Raw genomic sequence first — 20,576 nt, forward strand, 5'->3', positions numbered from 1 at the left:
TCTCAGACACTTCCTAGCTGTATGACCTGAGCAAGTCACTTAACCTCAATTGCCTCAGCCAAAAAAAAGAAAAAGAAAAGAAAAGAGAGAAAATGTTAGGTTGTGGTCCATTCTTAGTTCCCACAGCCCTCTCTCTGGGTGTAAATGGCTCTTTTCATCACAAAATTGGAACTGATTTGAATCATCTCATGATTGAAAAGAGCCATATCCATCAGAATTGATCATCATGTAATCTTGTTGTTGCCATGTACAATGATCTCCTGATTCTGCTCATTTCACTTAGCATCAGTTCATGTAAGTCTCTCCAGGACTCTCTGAAATCCTGATCATTTCTTACAGAACAATAATATTCCATAACATTCACATACCATAATTTATTCAGCCATTCTCCAATTGATGGGCATCCACTCAGTTTCCAGTTTCTTGCCACTACAAAGAGACCTGCCACAAACATTTTTGCATATATAGGTCGATTTCCCTTCTTTAAGATCTCTTTGGGATATAAGCCCAGCTAGAAACACTGCTGGGTCAAAGGGTATGCACAGTTTGATAACTCTTTGGGCATGGGACTTAAAATCTTACAAAAATAAATGTTAAAATATTATCCAAAACATAATTGGAAAAATTACTATTGACATTTTTTAAATTATCCATTTTATGAATGTGAACTATTTGCATTTTTGTTTTTCTTCCCGGGTTATTTTTACCTTCTGAATCCAATTCTCCCTGTACAACAAGGAAACTGTTCAGTTCTGCACACATATATTGTATCTAGGATATACTGCAACATATTTAACATATATAGGACTGCTTGCCATCTAAGGGAGGGGGTAGAGGGAGGGAGGGGAAAAACGGAAGAGAAGCAAGTGCAAGGGATAATGTTGTAAAAAAAATATTACCCTGGCATGGATTCTATCAATTAAAAAGTTATTATAAAATTAAAAAAAATTATCCATTTTATGTCTGATGTTCTTTCTCTATCTCCCTTGCTCATAAATTTTCCCCTTATTCATAAATCAAGTTTTCCCAGCAATTTTCATCAAATACTAAGTTTTCTTGGCTCTGTTTACTTTATTATATAAGTTTATGTAGATTTTTCCATATTTCTATGTATTCATCACATTTGTAATTACTTACAGCAAAGTAAGATCATAATTGTGTAGTACAATCTATGCAACTCTTCACCAACCAATGGGCAACTACTTTATTTCCATTTCTTTGCTATCACACCAAAAAAGTGCTACTATAAGTATTTTTGGTGTTTATGGAGGCTTTCTTTTCTTGTTTGTTTGTTTTTTTAATCACTGAGCTCATTAGAATGTGTCTTGTAATGATTGTTGTTTATTATTCATTTTGGAAGAGGGTCCTGCTCTCCCAGGTTGATTTTTTTTTCACTAGATAAAAGAGGTTGTTCTCTGTCTCATTTTTTTTTTTTTGTAATGGACTATCTGGGTCAAAGGGAATCCTTTTTAACTTTGCCATCTCCAAATTTGATTTTTAATAACCTCTATCTATGCTCCTGACAGTATGAAGATCAAATTAGTCAGAACTTAAATTAATTCAGGCTATTCACTGAAAAGTCAAATACTAAAGCTAAAGCTTAAATGCTTTGGTCCCATAATAAGAAAATGGGACTCATTGGAAAAGACCCTGATGTTGAAAAAGATTGAAGGAAAAAACAAAATGGTAGAGGATGAAATGGACAGATAGGAAACAGTGAATATGAACTTGACAGAATTTGAAAGATAATGGAGGATAGAAGGTCCTGGTGTGCTGAGATCCATAAAGTCAAACGCAATTGAATAGCATTTTTTGTTCAGTTCACTAATAAAAAATATTAAATATGGAAGGATAAAAGAATAAGCATGTATATATTACAATACCTATTTTATGACAGATACTTTACAAATATTATATCACTTGATCCTCACAACAACTCTGAGAAGTAGATACTGTCATTATTTTCATTTTACAATTGAAGAAACTGAGACGGACAAAAGTTACATTGCTAGTCAATGTCTGAGGCTGGATCCATCAAGCCAAGTATAGATCTTTGAGGTATTGCCCCAGACACATCCCTCTAACTCAGAAATTAACCTGACTATTTTTGGAGTCTGATCACAAGAGGGAAATTGGAAGATACAGAAGTTGCTCACTCATAAGCTGAAAGTCATAAGGATTTCAGGGCAGAGTACCATATTCAAACTTAATGTAAATAAAAACTTAATAAAACTTACATGAATTATGCTAAGTAAAGTGAGCAGAACCAAAAGAATATTGTACACAGCAACCAGAAAATTATACTTAATATCAACTGTGATGGACTTGACTCAATTTGGTGATTCAAGACAATTCCAATAGACTTGGGATAGAAAATGCCATCTGCATCCAGAGATTGAACTATGGAGACAGAATGTGGATGAAAACATAGTATTTGCACTTTTTTATTGTTGTTTGCTTGTTTTTTTTTCTTTATCATTTTTCCCTTTTGATCTGATTTTTCTTTCACAGCATCATGAATATGAAAATATGTTTAGAAGAATTGCACATGTTTAACCTATGTCAAACTGTTGTTGTCTTGGGATGGGGAGAAGTAAGGAAAGGAGAAAGAAAAATCTGCAACATGAGGTTTTGCAAAGGTGAATGTTAAAAGTAGCTTTGCATGTATTTGGAAAAATAAAATACCATCTAAAAAAGAAAAAAAACTTCCTAATCATTAGAATACATTCAAAAAAATATTTTTTTTCAGAGATAGTGAATTCTACATCCCTGGAGATTTTTAAGTAGAGACTCATTACTGCTTAGAGATGTAGTGGGGGTCTTGGTTGGACCAGAGGAGGTTAGCACATGCTTCCCATAGTGAGATTTTTCTTTAATTTCTCCCGAAGTTAGAAAGCCTTAAAGGTTCTTTGATGCTGATCTCATGTGCCACCTCCTCCGAGAAGCTTTTGCCAATATCTCTTAATTGGTAGTAGTACTCTCCTCCCTCAAATTATACTGCATGAATGTTCTATCCCCACAGCGGATGTGAACTCCTTGAGAAGAGGAGTTATTTTGTCCTTGTGTAGCCAGAGCCTACAGATCCCTTCCACACAGCAAGGGCTGTCAAAGGTGCCGAGTAGCCAGATTGAAAGAGCCAACATTAATGGCCCAGTGTCAGCTTGGACATCTCCAGGGAAGTGATGGCAGAGATTTATTTGTACTTAGCCATTTTTATCAATAATTTGGGTGAAGGCACAGGTGACACCATTATCAAATTTGCAGAGGGCACAAGGCCGAGAGGGATAGATAATGCACTGTGTGATAGAACTGGAATCCAAAACCACCTTGACAATCTAGAAAATCTGGCTGGATCTAATAAGGGGAAGTTTAATGGAGATAAGTATAAATCTGACAGCTAAGTTAATTTCACATATGTGAGGTGAAGAAGATAGAGTTGGTTAGCAATCAGTAGAGGAAAGATCTTAGGGTTTTAGTGAATTGCAAGTTCCATAACATTCAACAATGCATTATGGCATGCAAGAAAGCTAATGTGAGCTCTTAATATGCATTAAGAGATGCATACTTTGGGGCAGCTAGGTGGTGCAGTGGATAGAGCACCAGCCCTGAAGTCAGGAGGACCTGAGTTCAAATCTGACCTCAGAGACTTAACGCTTCCTAGCTGCATGACCTTGGGCAAGTCACTTAACCACAGTTCCCTTAAGAGGGAAAAAAAAGATGCATACTTCTCATGGCTGCTGGGTAGCAACGTAGATAGAGTGCTGTCCTGAGTTCAGATGTAACTTGTGACGTTTGCTGTGTGACCCTGGGAAGTTATTTAATCCTGCTTTACTCCGTTTCCTTATCTGTAAAATGATCTGGGAAAAGGAAATGGCAACTCAATTCAGCACCTTTGCCAAGAAAATCCCAAATGGGGTCTCCAAGTCAGACACAAGAACAGCATATTCTTTTTTTTTTTTAATTTTTATTTAATAATTACTTTATATTGACACTCGTTTCTGTTCCAATTTTTTTTTCCCTCCCTCCCTCCACCCCCTCCCCTAGATGGCAAGCAGTCCTTTATATGTTGGATATGTTGCAGTATATCCTAGATACAATATATGTTTGCAGAACCGAACAGTTCTCTTGTTGCATAGGGAGAATTGGATTCAGAAGGTATAAATAACCCGGGAAAAAAAACAAAAATGCAGATAGTTCACATTCGTTTCCCAGTGTTCTTTCTTTGGGTGTAGCTGCTTCTGTCCGTCATTTATCAATTGAAACTCAGGTCTCTTTGTCAAAGAAATCCACTTCCATCAAAATATGTCCTCATACAATATCGTTGTCGAAGTGTATAATGATCTCCTGAAGAACAGCATATTCTTGTTGACTTTAAGTGAGTGTTTTTTCCCACTTATGGGATTGGTCTAAATAGTCCCTTCGGTCCCTTCCAACCCTGGAATTTTGATACTGTGACTAGATTAGACTCAAAAGCACAGTCAGAAATGTCTCCTTTTACAGTTGAAGAAATTGAGGTTGAGAGAGGGAAAATGATTTGCCCTAAGTCTAACAAGGGAGAACAATATTCATTTATCCATGCAGAATAAATATTTATAGAGCATCTACTCTGTGCTAGACTGTAGCGCGCTTTAAAAAAAAAAAAAAAAAATTAAGGATCTGGGGATAAATGAAATGCCTTTCTTCTGGGTTGGGAGTGCAGCATGCTTCTTGTATACCATCCGGGTGCTTAATAGGAGCTTAATAAGTGTTAGTTGATTGATTGAGTAGGCACTCAAAAAATATGCTTGCTGAGGGATTAACTGAATCATCCCTTTGTCCTGGAGCTGTAATTTTTTTTTAAGATTGTAGCAGCAGCAGCTACTACCCCTCGCATCTTCTCCATACTGGTGTGGGGGTGGATACATTCTGAAAATACAGCCGCAAAGCTAGGTTAGATTTAGTGACGTAACACCCCCATTGCGCCCCCATTCGCGATTAATCCCCCCTTCCCACGATTTTGGTACAAGCCACCCAACACACAGAAACCCCTTCTCTTTTCAGAACCGTGGGAGATTCTGAGCCCTTCCCTCTGGGGCGGGAGGAGGAGGGCCGCAAAAGTGGACAGGCCTTCTCTTCCTGATTGGCTGACATATTTAAAGGTCCCGTAGAGGATTGGCTGTTCTTTTAGCAAGCATTTTTGAAAGTTCTTGGCTTTTTTGAAAGCTCTAGCTTTGGAGTCGGTACCGGCTTCGGCGTGTCTGCCACTGGGTCCGTCCATCTATTCATCCATTCATCCTTTCTCGGAGAGAGACTGCTAGAAACTGAACCCTGCAGGTGGAAACCACAGCGTGGGACGGGGCGGGGAGAGAGGGCTTGGCCAGTTCTGAAACTTGGATCCACGCGGGGTTTGTGTGGCTGCAGAGAGAGGTAGGTGGAGAGTCATGCTAACCCAGTAACCCGGGGCTTCTGGGGAGGGGGCTTGCGTGACCTTTCCGAAGTTTGGAGGTGTAACACGAAGCCCCCTCCCCAGAAGCTCTGGAACACTTAGGGATGCTTCCCGGCAGCCCTCCCGTTCCTACCTCCATACTATTTCCCAGTCCTCCTAACACCCCAAATCCCCCCAAACTCCCACTTCTTTTCTCCGAACTCTTAACATTCTCCTCCCACGTGTCCCACCACCCCCACGAAGGGTCTCGTTGGTCCCTCTGGATTCTCTTTTCTCCATCCTTGTGACAATCCTGATGTCCCCATTGCCACACCATTGATTCTGTACCTCTATGTTCTGTGACAAATCCTCTGCCTCCATGCATTCGTGACCAATCCCTAAATGTGTGTCTCCAGTCAAATCCGAAGTCCCAATCCCCATCCCATCTGCTTCTCGGGCCACCTCATGTAAGCTGTTTGAAAGCAAAAATTGTTTGGTTTTCTTGTTATATCCCCGGGGCTCATGCACCTTGCATGATATGATCGCGCTTATGATAGCATAGATCTGGATTAGCTGTTAGAGACCTCACAGGCCATCTAGTCCAATACCCATATTTTTACAAATGAAGAAACAACCAGAGAGATATGCTAAATGTTTATTGAATTTGATTAAATTAAACCCTATCCATTTCTTGTTTTATCTCTTCCAGTTCTGGGATCCCCAAAATGATGGGGATTCAGCTTTCCTCTGGTGTATATTCCAGCTCTAGAACCTACCCTCAGTCAATTCTTGTACCGTCTCTTCTACCCAATCCTTCCTTCTATGGGGATGACATTCTCTATCTCTTCTGCTTGCCCCTCATGCACTTAAATGACAGAGCCTCCATCTCCAATTTTTTTTTTTTTTTTTGGCCTCTTTTAAATCCTTTTGGTTTAAATTCAATATCTGTCCATTTCCACGTGGAGATGTCCATCATCTAGGGTACTACAACCCATGTGGACTGACGTTATCCTCCTCATGTCTCGTGTCAGACTTATGTGCCCCTCTAACAGACTCTATCCCTGGACAGGGTCAGAGCTGTCCTGCCATGCTCTCGGAGTCGGAGCCAGGCGGCTCAGCGCTACATTGCCGTGTGGCCCTAGAGGAGCTGAGCCCGGGTGGACAACCCAGGAGACGGCAGGCCATCAAGGATGCTGAGCTCAGCTTGGGCCGAAATGAGCGAAGGGAATTGATGCTGCGCCTTCAGGGGACGGGTCGGTCCCGCTGCTTCCCCCTACGCAGTGCCAGACTTTTCACCCGATTTGCAGCTGTTGGCCGAAGTGCCCTTCGGCTCAGCCCTGATTCTGACTCTGGCCTTAGCTCCGGTCCCGTCCAGCTATTGCTATCTGACTGCCCACCCGACAGGCTGAGGCGCTTCCTACGGACTTTGCGTCTTAAACTGGCCACAGCTCCCGGCCCAGGGCCAGCCCCTTTCCGATCCCGGCTGCTTGGTCCCCGACATCAGGCTTTTTATAACATCAGTCCTATCCAACCAGAGAATATGCAACCGTTGGTGGCCACTGGAACTCAGGACACAACTCCTGTGAAGCGGCAATGTCCCCAAGACCGAGAGCAGTCTGGCAAGGTGAGAACTGAGTCAGCAACTGCAGAATGGGAGTACAGGGGTGGAGAGAAGGCGACAAAGGAATCATGGGAACTCCCTGGGGTGAACAGCTCACATCTAATCCAGTTGCCACTTAACTATCTTTGTGACCTTGGACTTCTATTTTCTTACCTGTAACAAGGAGATAATCTTTCCCATCACAAGGTATTGTAAGGTAATACATATATAAAGTGGTTTTAAAATGTAATTTGGAAAAAATATTTTTAAAAGTAGGTTAAGTTTGTGTATTTTTTAAATGATACTAGAGGTCTGCCATTTTGTAGACAAATCACTTTTTCTGTTCCATTTTGGAAATGACTACTTAATTTAGTGTTTGTCAAGTTCTGATTTTTTTTTTTAAAAGAGGTATATATGTATAAGATATTTACATTGTCATCATATTGAGTGAAAGGCAACATAGCATAATGGATAGTCAGGCCTTAGAGTTGGAAATACCTGGGTTTCAGTCCTGCTCTGACTCCTGATAGTCCTTTAAATCACTTAATTTCCTGAAGGCCTGGTTATAGAAGATTTGCAAATTTATATTAGTGGAAAGATTTTCTTCATTGCAAGTTCCCTATGTAGATAAAATTCCAGGTGTATATGATTCCTCTATCCCCCCCCCAAAAAAAAAATATTATAGGATAAGAAAGATTAGAGGGAAAGGGAAAAATTAACAAGGAACAGAGATTTAGGAACCTGATCTGATTAATCAACAAATATTTATTGTGTGCCAGGCCTTGTGCTATGTGCTAGGTATATAAAGAAAAAAATGAGAAGGTCCCTGGCTTCAAGGAGTCTCATTTTTCAGATGAGAAATTGGGCACATTGGGAAGGGAGGTGATTTCCTTACGGTCATACAGCATGTTCCACAACAGAGTCAGGTTCTGACTTTTCCTCTGAATCCAGCATGTTTCTCAAGGGCTCCTTGGCTCTCAGAAAGCTCTTCTGACCCTGAACTAATCCTCCCCTTCTACTTTCTAGATATCTTCTACCAAGAGCACAGTACTCAGGCATCGGCTCCAGCTTCCCACCCCCAAACCCCAATTGTCCCAGGAGCAAGCACGGGTGCTCAGTGCTGTGCTGAGGGGCAAGAGCATCTTCTTCACTGGAAGTGCAGGTGGGGAGCACATGGGCTTAAAGGAAATGGGGAGGTTAATGCGGGGATTTGTTTTGCTTGGCTCTACCTCTTTCTAAGTTTTGTTCTTGTTTTCTCAATGGATGGCAGAGGGAGAGGTGGAAAGAATTCTGAACTGAAAATAAAATAAAATTGGTTTTTTATAAAAAGGAAATGGGGACCAAGCATAAGGAGGGAAGTATTGGGGATCTTCAAGGCTCACCTGGGAAGTCATCTGATGTTTCCCTAACTCCTTGGCCCCTGACCAGGGACAGGGAAATCCTACCTGCTGAAGAGGATCCTTGGCTCCCTCCCCCCAAAGGGCACAGTAGTCACAGCCAGCACCGGAGTGGCCGCCTGCCACATTGGGGGTACCACCCTTCATGCCTTTGCAGGTTTGTAGTAGGGAATTAGGGTATGGGAAGGGGCAGGGCTGGGGCACAGCTGAAAGACAAGGCTTCTAGACAGGTTAAGATATTAGAATTCAGGGAGAATCTTCAGATAAAAGTGAAAAAGACCTCAATTCAAATGTCACCCTTAACACTTTCTGTTTGATCTTAAGCACATTACTTAACTTTTCTGGGCCTCAGTTCCCTCATCTGTAAAAGAAATGGTTGGACTAGATAGTCTTCCTGAAGCAGACTTCTGAAGCTGGGTTCTTGGAGCAAAGTTCTTTGTAGTCTAAAAGATGGGCTAAGGTCTAAAAAGGCTGGCTCCAAAGATAGGTGAGACTCTCCAGGGGGAAGTCAGTCCCTTCACAAGACTAAGCTGAGACTCTGCCTTTACCAGGAATTGGGTCAGGAAAGGCCCCTCTTTCCCAGTGTGTGGCTCTAGCACAGAGAGCCAATGTACGGCAGAGTTGGGTGAGCTGTCAGCGCCTTGTCATCGATGAAGTCTCCATGGTAGAGGCAAGTCTGTTTGACAAGCTGGAAGCGGTGGCCAGGTTTGTATGTTGGAGAGGGAGGGATAGCATGGTTTCAAGGGAAAGGGCAATATTGTACCACGTTAGGTAGACAAGGATCTGACCATTCCCGAGGTTGCTTGTGAGTCTTGGAGGAGCATCCAGATCTATCCATCTGGATAGATTGCCCCCTTCCCATCTCTTCCTTTTCCTTTCCAGAGCTGTTAGACAGCAGGACAAGCCCTTTGGGGGGATTCAACTCATCATTTGTGGAGACTTCCTGCAGCTGCCACCAGTGACCAAGAACAACCAGCCCCCTCAGTTCTGCTTCCAGGTGTCTGTCCCCAATCATGCTCTTTTTTTCTCCAGTAAAATCGAATTATCCACATTTTCCTCTCTTCTCATCAAACTAGAATCTCCCCTTTCTTACTTGAGTATCTGTCACACTTAGACAATGAGATTGCTCCTCTCTAATCAGAAAAATAATTTGCCCTATTTCTTTTTTAATTTATATATTTTTTATTTCCAGATATCACCTTTTCTACTCTCTGCCTCTCAATCCATCAGTATAAAAAATAAAAAAGAGAAAAAGTACTTTAGAAATAAACAATGCAAAATGTAAAACCCAGTTTGGCAGTATGCACAATGTTCTACACCCATAGTCTCCCACTTATGCAAAGGAGTTCTTACCCACTTTTTTTATTCTCTTGTTCTTCCTCCTTCCCTCTTTCTCATCTACTCTCCTTCCCTCCTCCCTCCCCCTCTCTCTGTTTCTGTCTCTCCCCCTACCAGGCAAAAAGCTGGAGGAAATGTATCCAGTTGACTATGGAGCTGACTGAAGTGTGGAGACAGACAGACCAGACTTTTATTTCACTGTTACAGGCTGTTAGGCTAGGCAGGTGAGTTCAAGCTTTGTGGAAGTTTTTTGTTTGTTTGAAGCTGTACGTGTAGAAAGAACATGACACTATCCTGTGATTTAAATTTACTCAGCAGAAGGAAGGATCAGTAAAAGGGGTGACTGATTGGATTTGTAGGGACAAGATGGAAAAGGGAGAAAAGCAAAGGGAAGTTATTCTATGCTTGTTGCTATAGTTTGTATGAGAAATTAGAAAATTGATTTAAGGATCCATTTCCTATTGCTTGCCCCAGGTGCCAATACCAGTAATTATGATCTTGGGATCACATTGGTGCAGGAATAAAAGAACGACCCTAATTCTACAGGGGAATTTAGATTTGATAGGGTAAGAAATAGGAGCCACTGAAATTTTCTTATCAGAAAGGCTACACAGCCTAAGTAGTGGTAAGGAAAGATTAATTATACAGTGGTATGGCAGAGGTCCAAAGAGAAAAAGCCTAGAGGGAGGGAGCCATAGTCCAAAGCTACTGACAATGATGAGGGCATGAACTATGTAGAGGAAGAAATTGTAGGATCATAGCTATAGAACTATAAGGAGCCTTAGAAGCCGTCTAGTCCAACTCTTTCTATAAAGATCGAAACTGAGGCCCAGAAATTAAATGACTTGTTTAGGGTCACACAGCTATTAAGGATAGTAAGTGTGTGAAGTAGCTTTTGAATTCAGATCTTCCTATATAATCAATTCTGATGGACTTTGCTCTCTTCAACAATGAGATGATTCAAACCAGTTCTACTTGTTCAGTAATGAAGAAAGTCATCTATACCCAGAGAGAGACCTGTGGGAACTGAGAGTAGTTCACTACTTGCATTTTTTTTTCTCAATCTAATTTTTCTTGTGCAGCAAGATAACTGTATAACTATGTATACATATATTGGATTTAACATACATTTGAACATATTTAACATGTATTAGACTACCTGCCCTCTAGGGGAGGGGGTGGGGGGAAAGAAGGGAAAAGCTGGAATAGAAGGTTTTGCAAGGGTCAATGTTGAAAAATTACCTATGTATATGTTTTGTAAATAAAAAGCTTTAATTAAGAAAAAAAGTTAACAAAAGAGGGAAAAAAATCAATTCAGATCTTCTCAATTTTAAGATCAATGTTCTATTTATTCCATAATGCCTCTGAAAAAGAAAGAATGAGACTTTTAAAAAAAATTTAATCTCACCCTCCTCCCTTCATCCCTTCCTGTACCTATTAAGAAGTCAAGAAACATAATACCCATTACATATATATTTCTGAATTATCCCTATTAGCCATATTTGGACTGGGGATGGAGAGAAGGCAAGAAAATTAAAGGAAACAATATGCTTTAGTATTGCACTCTGAGTCCATCATTTCTCTATATGGAGGTGGATAGCATGTTTTATCCTGAGGCCTTTAGAATTGTTCTGGATCATTGTATTGATCAGTTACTAAGTTTTTCACAGGTGGTTAATTTTACAATATTCTGTTAACTTTGTACCATGTTCTCCTAGTTCTGCTCACTTTACATTGCTTCAAACAAGTCTTCTCAAGTTTTTCTGAAACTATCCATATATCATGATAAACATTTTGAAAGAAACATTTTTAGTGAATTAAAATCAGTCAACAATTGTTTATTGAGAGCTTTCTATATGCTCACATAGAGCAAGACAACTAATGATAAGGATGAGGAGCAGGAAGATTAATTGTCATGAAGAAAGAGGCAAAAAGAATGGAGAGCCACATCATGCCCCAGATTAGAGGTTCTCTTAATCTTTTCATGTTATGAACTCTGGCAAACCTTATACATGCCATCTCAGAATCATGGTTTTTTAAGTGTATAAAATAAAATTAAAAAGAATTATGAATTAATTACAATGAAAGTTATCAAAATATTTAAAATTCACTGTACGCCAGTGAAGAACCCTTAACTGGAGTCTCCTAGCTGTATGACCCCACAGCAGTTACATTGTAACTGGGGGAAAAAGACAAATGAGACATTTGGAACTATAGGAAAATAACTGCCAACCAATGAGCAATCCAATATGGAATTCTCTGGTTTAGTACATAAGTTTTGTGGAAAGTCAGATGAGGAACAGTTAAACATTGCCAGGAGCAAGAGAGAGGCAACAGAGAGAAGTTGAAGATTATCAGATAGGACAACTAAGTGGCACAGTGAATAGAGTACTGAACCTGGAATCAGAAGACCTGAGTTAAAATGTTGACACTTACTAGTTGTGTGAGCCTGGATAAACCACTTAATCCCAATTACTCACCCAAAAAAGGAGGAGTTTGTAAAAGTTTGCAGAGCATTTTACAGGTTCATTTTAGCCTTTCATCAGCCTGTCAGGTAATTAGTGTAGATATTATTGTCCTCATTTTACAGATCGAGAAACCAGGGCTTAGAGGTGGTTAAGTGACTTGCCCAACGTCACAAAGAACGTATGTCTTGGAGCAAGGAAATGAGAAATCAGGTCTTCAGGCCTCCCTGATCCCAAACTCCCCAGCCCTCTTCTCAATATGTCCTGAGGGTAAGTGCTAATCAGAGAAGACCTCATGATGAAAACAGGCCTGGACCTAAGCCTTAAAGGATGGGGGAGAATAGGGATGAATGGATAGAAGAGAGAAAGCATTTCTAGAAACAGACAATAACTTAAGAGAGAGGATTTATCAACAAGCATTTAGTAACAAATATTTTAAAGAGGAAAAAAGGAGGAGGAAGAGAATACTGATCAATATATCAAAAAATTCTGAAAAACTGATATAATATTTGACCCCCATGGACCTTCCACCTCTGCAAAACGTTGGGACTGGGAGTACCTTCTTATATTACTTGGAGTCACATGCCTTGTAACTTTGCAAAATCCATTTCATGCACACACTCTTTTTTTTTTTTTTAATTTAATAATAACTTTATATTGACAGAATCCATGCCAGGGTAATTTTTTACAACATTATCCCTTGGACTCGCTTCTGTTTCGATTTTTCCCCTCCCTCCCTCCACCCCTCCCCTAGATGGCAAGCAGTCCTTTATATGTTGGATATGTTGCAGTATATCCTAGATACAATATATGTTTGCAGAACCGAACAGTTCTCTTATTGCACAGGGAGAATTGGATTCAGAAGATAAAAATAACCCGGGAAGAAAATCAAAAATGCAGATAGTTCACATTCGTTTCCCAGTGTTCTTTCTTTGGGTGTAGCTGCTTCTGTCCATCATTTATCCATTGAAACTCAGTTAGGTCTCTTTGTCAAAGAAATCCACTTCCATCAAAATATGTCCTCATACAATATCGTTGTCGAAGTGTATAATGATCTCCTGGTTCTGCTCATTTCACTCAGCATCAGTTCATGTAGGTCTCTCCAAGCCTCTCTGTATTCATCCTGCTGGTCATTTCTTACAGAACAATAATATTCCATAACATTCATATACCACAATTTACCCAGCCATTCTCCAATTGATGGGCATCCATTCATTTTCCAGTTTCTAGCCACTACAAACAGGGCCACGCACACACTCTTACCAGGACATCATCTCCCTTAGCTTTCCTGCCAGTGGAGTGTGGTCTCCAGTGGGTTGGGGAAAAGTAAGACAGTGTCTACCCTAATAATGATTCCCCATTCTCCCTACCTCAGGTGCTCAGATGAGGTGACCCAGCAGCTAAAGGCCACAGCCAAACATAAAGTGGAGCACGATGGGATCCTGGCCACAAGACTCTGTACCCATCAGGATGATGTGGCGTTGACCAATGAGCGAAGGCTGCAGCAGCTGCCCGGTAAGGAGGAAATAAATGGGCCTTGAAAAGGTAGTGCCTTGAAAAGGCAGAGAAAGGAAAACTATTCCAGAGAGTTGGAGCTGTAGACTGCAGGCCTGCCTAATAGGGGTTGTAGTGGAAATGGAGTCAGAACTTATGTGTTTTAACACCATCTCAGATGCTTACTGCTGTGTGGCTCTGGGCAAATCATTTAACCTACTCATTTTCCATTCCTTCATCTGTAAAATGGAGGTATTAATAGCAACTACCCTGGGCTGTCGGAGAAATAAATGAGGAAATATGGATGTATGTGAGTTCACACAAACACACAGACATATCGGGGCCCAGAATTCTGCCACTTTGACAAAAGGAAATCCTCACTAGGATTTTTGATGGAGTAGTCAAGAGCCCTTGACTGGAATCAGGAAAATCTGGCTTCTAGTGTGGCCTCATACACAAGTGTGTGGCTAGAGCAAGTCAGTTAATCTCTCTCTCAGATGCTGGCTGCGTTTCAGCAAAGTGGAGGAAGCCATCCATCACCATCTCTCCTCCATCCACCAAGTGGGCAGCTCCTTCTTACTCAGTTGCCAATTTCTTTGACACATTCCTCCTCTTCAATTTCCTCTCCTCTCCTCCCGGGAGCAGGGGACCAACCAGGAGCCCCAGTCATATATTTTTTAGCAAGGGGTCAGAGCACATATCCTGCTGGAAGGGACCAGGACACCCATCCCTGTACCAGTTCCATGGGATGACTCCTGTTTTATATAGATCTAAGACTTAGGGCTTGGGTAAGATTTGGATAATCATAGGATCTGGATCACCAGAGCTAGCTAGCCTTGGAAAACTGTCATCTCTCATTGTCATCTTTGTCCCCCCTTCTCACTGTGCCTCATCCCTTTACAGATGCTACAGATGTAGCATCCACTTACTCTGCCCTCCCCCTATAAAAATGATTCACAGGAAAATAAACGAAGTCCGTGCTCCCAGGACTGAATCCTCACTGACCAGTCCTCCCTTTGCCTCCCCTTAGCCTCAGGTATTCTTGACTATGAAGACCCCATACGGTGACTCTCAGGATCTTTGCATTTTCATGAAATTTTAAGTTAAATGGATGAATATTTTATTGTAACATCCACGCCAAGAGAGATCAATAGACCAGGGAGGGAAATATTGCCAAGTCCTACTAAGCCATTTTCCTCAGTGGCAATTACTATCTTTCAAGGTCTAGCTCTCAAGTTGTTTCCTTCTTAGATTATCCAATCTACAGAATCCTCTACCTTCTCTGCTTTCCTAATCATCCCTCAAACCCATTGCTGAGTCTACCCCATGCCTTCCCTGGCGGAAGGGGTGGAGGAGAACAATTTATTCCAATGGCCATGAAGGGACCCTGGAGAGTCCAGTTATCTTGACTTTTTGTCCTGCCACTGGACTTCCAATGACTGTGGGAAAGAGAGAGGGAGGTTGATAACTGCACTATTCTGCCCTATTTAAACCTATTTCAGCCAGGAGTGAAGACATCACCTGGCAATATCATCAGTCCTCTTCAAAAATGAAGGATGAGGAGGCGGCTGGATGGTACAGTGTCCTCGAATCAAGAGGACTGAGTTCAAATCCAACCTCAGACACTTAACATTTACTAGTTATATGCTAGTTAACCTCAACTGCCTCACCCCACCCAAAAAAAGTGGGGGGAAAAGGGATGAACAACAATCTTTCTTGGGCTCAGTTTCACCCTCTGTATGATGGGTAATTAATGGTATTATTGTTATTATTGTTCATCTTGTTTTTCCTTCCTTTTTTTTTTTGAAGAGATATTGCCAGATAATGCCTTGCCTCTGAATCCTATTTATTCTCAGACTGTAACTCTTATAGAGTTAAGGCCATGTCTTATTTAAATTGCATATCTTCAACTTTTCACATGGGAAATATTTTTCAGTGCCTATCATATTGTGTTCACCCAGGCCAAGTCTACAGCTATGAAGCTGTGGACAGTGACCCAGACATGGTGAAGACTATTGATTCTCAGTGTCCAGTGAGTCACCTCCTGCAGCTCAAGTTGGGGGCCCAGGTGAGTGGGAAGGCTGGACCGCAGGGGCAGAGCTGAGTCCCAAATCCCAGCAAGGCCATCTCCAGGGTCCTCCTTCCTTGCCTGCCCATGCTTCCCCTCAGTTTTTGAGCCTGGCTTTCTCTCCCTTTGCCCTGTTAGTTCTAGAGCTTGGGTCTCCTTCTCTGTGGGCTGGTGTGTCTTATTCCCATCTCACCACCCTGCCCCATAAGGGGATAACCACCAAACTATCAGTAAGGGTCTTTCCATTTCTTATAGACTTATGATCTCATCACTAGGTGATGCTGGTGAAGAACTTGGCAGTGTCTCAGGGTCTGGTAAATGGAGCCCGAGGGGTCGTGGTTGGATTTGAAGCAGATGGTAGAGGTAAGATCTCCTTGGCTTCCATTGGGATAAAAAGCAGCTTTAGCTGGAGGGGCAACCCCCAGTTCCAAGGGAAGAAGGACCAGCAATAGTAGGATGAGATGAGGTTTCTGGACAAACTGCCAGGGTCCTGATTCTTTGACCTTAGGTCTTCATGGCTCGCTTCCACTCCCTTCTTAGCTGAGTATTAATAGGCTGGTTTTCTCTTCTTCACTCCCTGCCTACCCCAACCAGGGCTTCCCAGAGTGAAATTCCTATGTGGAGTCACAGAGGTTATACGGACTGAACGATGGACTGTTCATGGCCCTGGTGGCCAGCTCCTCACCAGGCAACAGCTGCCCCTCCGCTTAGCCTGGGCTCTGTCCATTCACAAGAGTCAGGTGAGAACCAAGGACAGGGTGGAAGAGGCAGAGGAATATACAGGATGAATCCTTGGCTAAAGTGGAGGCTGGGGGAGAGTCTGATGACTTAGGTATGGAAGGGGGGATAAGAAAGTCTGTGTCTTTAAGAATATGTTTCCAGAAGTCATGGAATATATATTTATATCTATCTATAGATAGATATAGATATAAATGTATAGATATATATCTCCTTGTATCTCAAGGGCACAGAGCAAGCTTTTGGGGGACTCCATCCTCCTTCCCCAGGAGCACATATTTCAGAGCATTGCCAAGCCATTTTGTGAGCCAAGGGTCAATAGGGCTGTTGCTGAATCTCTTCTCCTGGCATTGCACCTCTATCTTTCTGCTTTAGCATCCACTAGTATGGTTTCTGTGGCCTCAAGGGAGTCACTGTCCCTCTAAAACTTTCTCACTGTAAGATGATATATCTGTATTTCTCTCTTTCCTCTTGCCCAGATCCCAGTTTTTGTTTACTACCTCCTGCCTTTTTCCCCCTTCACCCTTTAGGAAGCTACTCTTCAGGACCTTTGGAGGCCTGAAATTGCAGCTAACAGAGGTATTTGCCTCCCATGTTCTAGGGCATGACTCTTGACTGTGTGGAGATCTCACTGGCCCGGGTGTTTGAGAGTGGCCAGGCCTACGTGGCCCTCTCACGAGCTCGAAGCCTGCAGGGTTTGCGAGTGCTGGATTTTGACCCCTCTGTGGTACGGTGCGATCCTCGCGTGCTGAAGTACTATGCCTCTCTACGGCAGCAGGTAACTGAGATGGCTGTGATGGATGAACCAGAAGAGAGAAATGCTCTGGAAGGCTGGTTTGGGCCCTAGGGCAACACCTAGGAGGAATGGACTGGCAAGGGATCCGCTCTGTAGGGAAACCATGCAGGTGTAGGGTGATAAAAATGACCATCTGGAGGTCCCTTTACTGCATTAATTTAGGAAAAATCAGTCAGGTGATCCCCAGGGAAGAGAGTTAATAGTAGAATGAGGGCAGAAAGGGGCTGGGATGTCTAGACAGAACGGTGTCTCCAGGTACAGGGAAGAGGTACTGAATGCTGATCTGTCTGTTTCTGTCCTAGGCTTATTTGAATGAGCATGAAAATGATTCAGAACAAGAAAACATAGACCCTGACACAAGTTCCAGCCTCAAAAAGGGCAGAAAATCCTAATTCTCATACTTCCTGTATAATCTTGAACTCAGCACTTAAGCTCCAGGCCTCCACTTCCTCATCCATAAAATGAGAGGAATGGACAGAATGGCATGTGAGGGCCCTTTCAGCCCGAGATCTTTATCTTGTAAGTGCTATGTCCCTCTCCTTCATTTTCAAGGGGAGGGTCCCTGTGACTTCTCGCCGATATCATCCTTTTTTTGTTCATCTCTGGGCAGGGAAAAGTGTCTTCTACTACCTCAATCTTCCCTCTGAGCAGGGAGTCCTTATCCTACTTCTCTGGCAATTAGAGCATGGACTTTAGTCCTGTGTATCCATCATCTTTGTCTTCCAATCAGAGATCACACTTTTATATGGAGGGGGTTGTGATTTTTTTCACTTCCATAATTTCCAGAAGGGGCTGGGAGCTGAGAAAAAGATTCTCTTCCCCTTGTCGACTATGACTCAACTTCCTCTTCTCTCACTCACTCCTGTGGGCCACAAATAATCTCTAATTCAGAGGTTTTTAAAAATATGTAAATATAGATGCACTCACACACAACTGTATTTCAATATATTTAATTTTCTTTGTCACCCTGTAATGTTTTATTTTATGTATTTAAAGCCATTATTCTGACATGGAGGCTCACCAAAGTCTATGATGCAAAAAAACTTATTAGTTGGTAAGCTTGTGTATGATTTATACTGGTGGAGATAAAGTACAATATATCAGGAAATTATTTAAATCAATAAGAACAAGAGCCATTTGCTGAGAGATAAATGGTTAAAGGATATGAACAGACAGTTTTCAAAAGAAGACATGTAAGCTATCTACAACTACATGAAAAAAATGCTTCAAATCACCAATAATTAAATATAAATGTAAGCAACTCTAAAGTTCTGCTTCACACCCATAGGATCAGCAAAAACGGGGAAAAAACAAAATTGACAATTGTTGGAGAGGTTGATAGAAAATAGGAACAATAAAGTACTATTGGTAGAATTGTAACATTCTAAAAAGCAATTTGTAACTATGTCTAAAAATCACTACAGTGTTCATACCCCGGGCCTAGTGATACCTCTATTGAACCTAAATCCCAAAGAGATCAAAGAAAGAGAAAAGGGAACCATATGTACAAAATAGAGCAATTCTTTTTGACACTGAAAACTAAGGGGATACCTATCAACTGATAAAATTATGGTATATGGACATAATGGAATATTAATTGTGCTATTAAAAAAATTGACAAAAAAGATAGTTTCAGAGAAACCAGGCAAGACTTATATGAACTGATAAAGTGAAGCCAGCAGAACCAGAAGAACCATTTAAACAATAAAAACATCATAAGGAAAAGAACAGCATGGCCACTAGGGAGAGGTAAGGTCTAGGCAGGGGTCCTCAAACTACAGCCTGCAGGCCAGATGCAGCAACTGAGGACTTTAAACTAAAAGAAACTTTATTTAAAGGCCCACAAAATAAAGTTTTTGTTTTTACTATAGTCCGGCCCTCCAACAGTCTGAGGGACAGTGAACTGGCCCCCTATTTAAAAAGTTTGAGGATCCCTAGACTTTAGGGGATCTCTGGCCGAGGAGCCCAAATCTTCCTTAGAGATACACAATCATACACAACTGGGAAGCCATCCTCACAGCTTCAGCTACTGTATGTTCTGAGGACAAAGAATTACATTTGGAATGTGTTGCACCCTATAGCATTATCTTTTCGCTAATCAGACAAATTGACTAATAGTTTGAACACATTCTGCTGTGTGAGAAATAAAGGCATTCATTAGCAATCCTACCAAGGGCAAAACTAAGGGAGATATACAAAGTTTAGATAAGACACAGTCCCCACCCTTACTGGAGTTTATAGCCTGGGAGGAGAGATATGATGTATAATATCTGACAAATAAAGCCAGCATTTAACCTTTTGGCGTTCCCAAAGGAGCCTTTCTAAAATGCAAAATACATACAAGTTGATAGAGAAAGTTTCTCACCAGGAGTCCTGGTATAAATGAATGAAGGAATGAATAAGCCAAATGAGTAGCAGTGTGGTGACTAGACTGGAGCCTTAGGTTCACATACATCTCCTAGCTGTACTGCCAATTCTCTGGATTTTGCCACTGTGCCTTGGCTACTTTCTCACCCTGCAACATCCCCCTCCACCCTGTTGGTCCCCCTTCCTATTGCTGAGTTCCTATAGTGTCTCCATTGAAGGATGGACTAGGTTGGTCATGCTCCATCCCTCTCCTGGCTGTGCTTCTGACAAGACAGACTTAAGCACCAAACCTCAGGATAGGTCTTTACTCCCCACACTCCTTTGCCTGTTTGATGGCAATGGGTACCAGTCACCTTTTTCAGAGCTTGTTTTTTCTCTTTTACAAAATAGGAATAAGTCCAACTCCATTTATTTCTGCAAGGAGGATCTGTGAACCAGCGTTCTATTCAGCTGCAACTTCCTTTTTTTGTTTTGTTTTTTTCCTTCTGGCTTCCTTTATGAAGGGAATATCAAGATAGATATGATTCAGTTCCTCCATCAGCATGTCTGCTTTTTGGTCTCTGGATAAGGAACTCATACTTAGGAACGACAGCTAAGTTAATGTTTCCCCATAACACAACTGACTGAAAATGACAAGACAATATCCTTCTGTACATGTTATCACCATAAAGCAAAAACAAGCCCAAAAAAACAAGAAACCCACAACAAGAAACAAGAAAAAGAAAAAAAGCTCTCTTTTATCAAGGTAGCTCCCATGAGTCACACAATTGGATAAGATTTCTTGAAAAATGCTTAATCAGTGGGAAATGAATATAAACTGCTTGCATTTTTGTTTTTCTTCCCGGGTTATTTATACCTTCTGAATCCAATTCTCCCTGTGCAACAAGAAAACTGTTTGGTTTTGCACAC

General features: G+C 41.5%; 2 protein-coding genes across 2 annotated transcripts in view; one reads left to right on the forward strand and one right to left on the reverse strand.

The window, feature by feature from the left end:
* Positions 1-3,775: 3,775 nt before the first annotated feature.
* LOC127546887 (uncharacterized) overlaps positions 3,776-20,576 on the reverse strand; it is a 64,019-nt gene continuing 47,218 nt past the window's right edge. The window contains exon 3 of the mRNA XM_051973794.1: positions 3,776-5,394. Within this exon, the coding sequence (XP_051829754.1) occupies positions 5,164-5,394 (231 nt within the window). The 3' untranslated portion in view covers positions 3,776-5,163. The remainder of the gene's footprint in view (positions 5,395-20,576) is intronic.
* On the forward strand, positions 5,754-19,599 carry PIF1 (PIF1 5'-to-3' DNA helicase). Its single transcript, XM_051980870.1, has 12 exons — positions 5,754-7,028; positions 8,031-8,166; positions 8,433-8,558; positions 8,953-9,106; positions 9,284-9,398; positions 9,857-9,963; positions 13,580-13,719; positions 15,660-15,766; positions 16,042-16,129; positions 16,361-16,506; positions 17,106-17,282; positions 17,603-19,599. Exons 1-12 carry the CDS (start codon positions 6,492-6,494, stop codon positions 17,690-17,692), a joined length of 1,923 nt encoding a protein of 640 aa, XP_051836830.1. The 5' UTR covers positions 5,754-6,491; the 3' UTR covers positions 17,693-19,599.

The sequence above is a fragment of the Antechinus flavipes genome, chromosome 2 (assembly GCF_016432865.1).
Source record: "Antechinus flavipes isolate AdamAnt ecotype Samford, QLD, Australia chromosome 2, AdamAnt_v2, whole genome shotgun sequence".
NCBI classification, from domain to species: Eukaryota; Metazoa; Chordata; class Mammalia; order Dasyuromorphia; family Dasyuridae; genus Antechinus; species Antechinus flavipes.

Bases quoted from the DNA above. Each gene is read 5' to 3' on its own strand.
- PIF1 (XM_051980870.1), top strand. From the start codon at position 6,492: ATGCTCTCGGAGTCGGAGCCAGGCGGCTCAGCGCTACATTGCCGTGTG. The intron at 8,559-8,952 runs GTTTGTAGTAGG...TGCCTTTACCAG, and splicing joins CACCCTTCATGCCTTTGCAG to GAATTGGGTCAGGAAAGGCC. The intron at 15,767-16,041 runs GTGAGTGGGAAG...TCTCATCACTAG, and splicing joins AGCTCAAGTTGGGGGCCCAG to GTGATGCTGGTGAAGAACTT.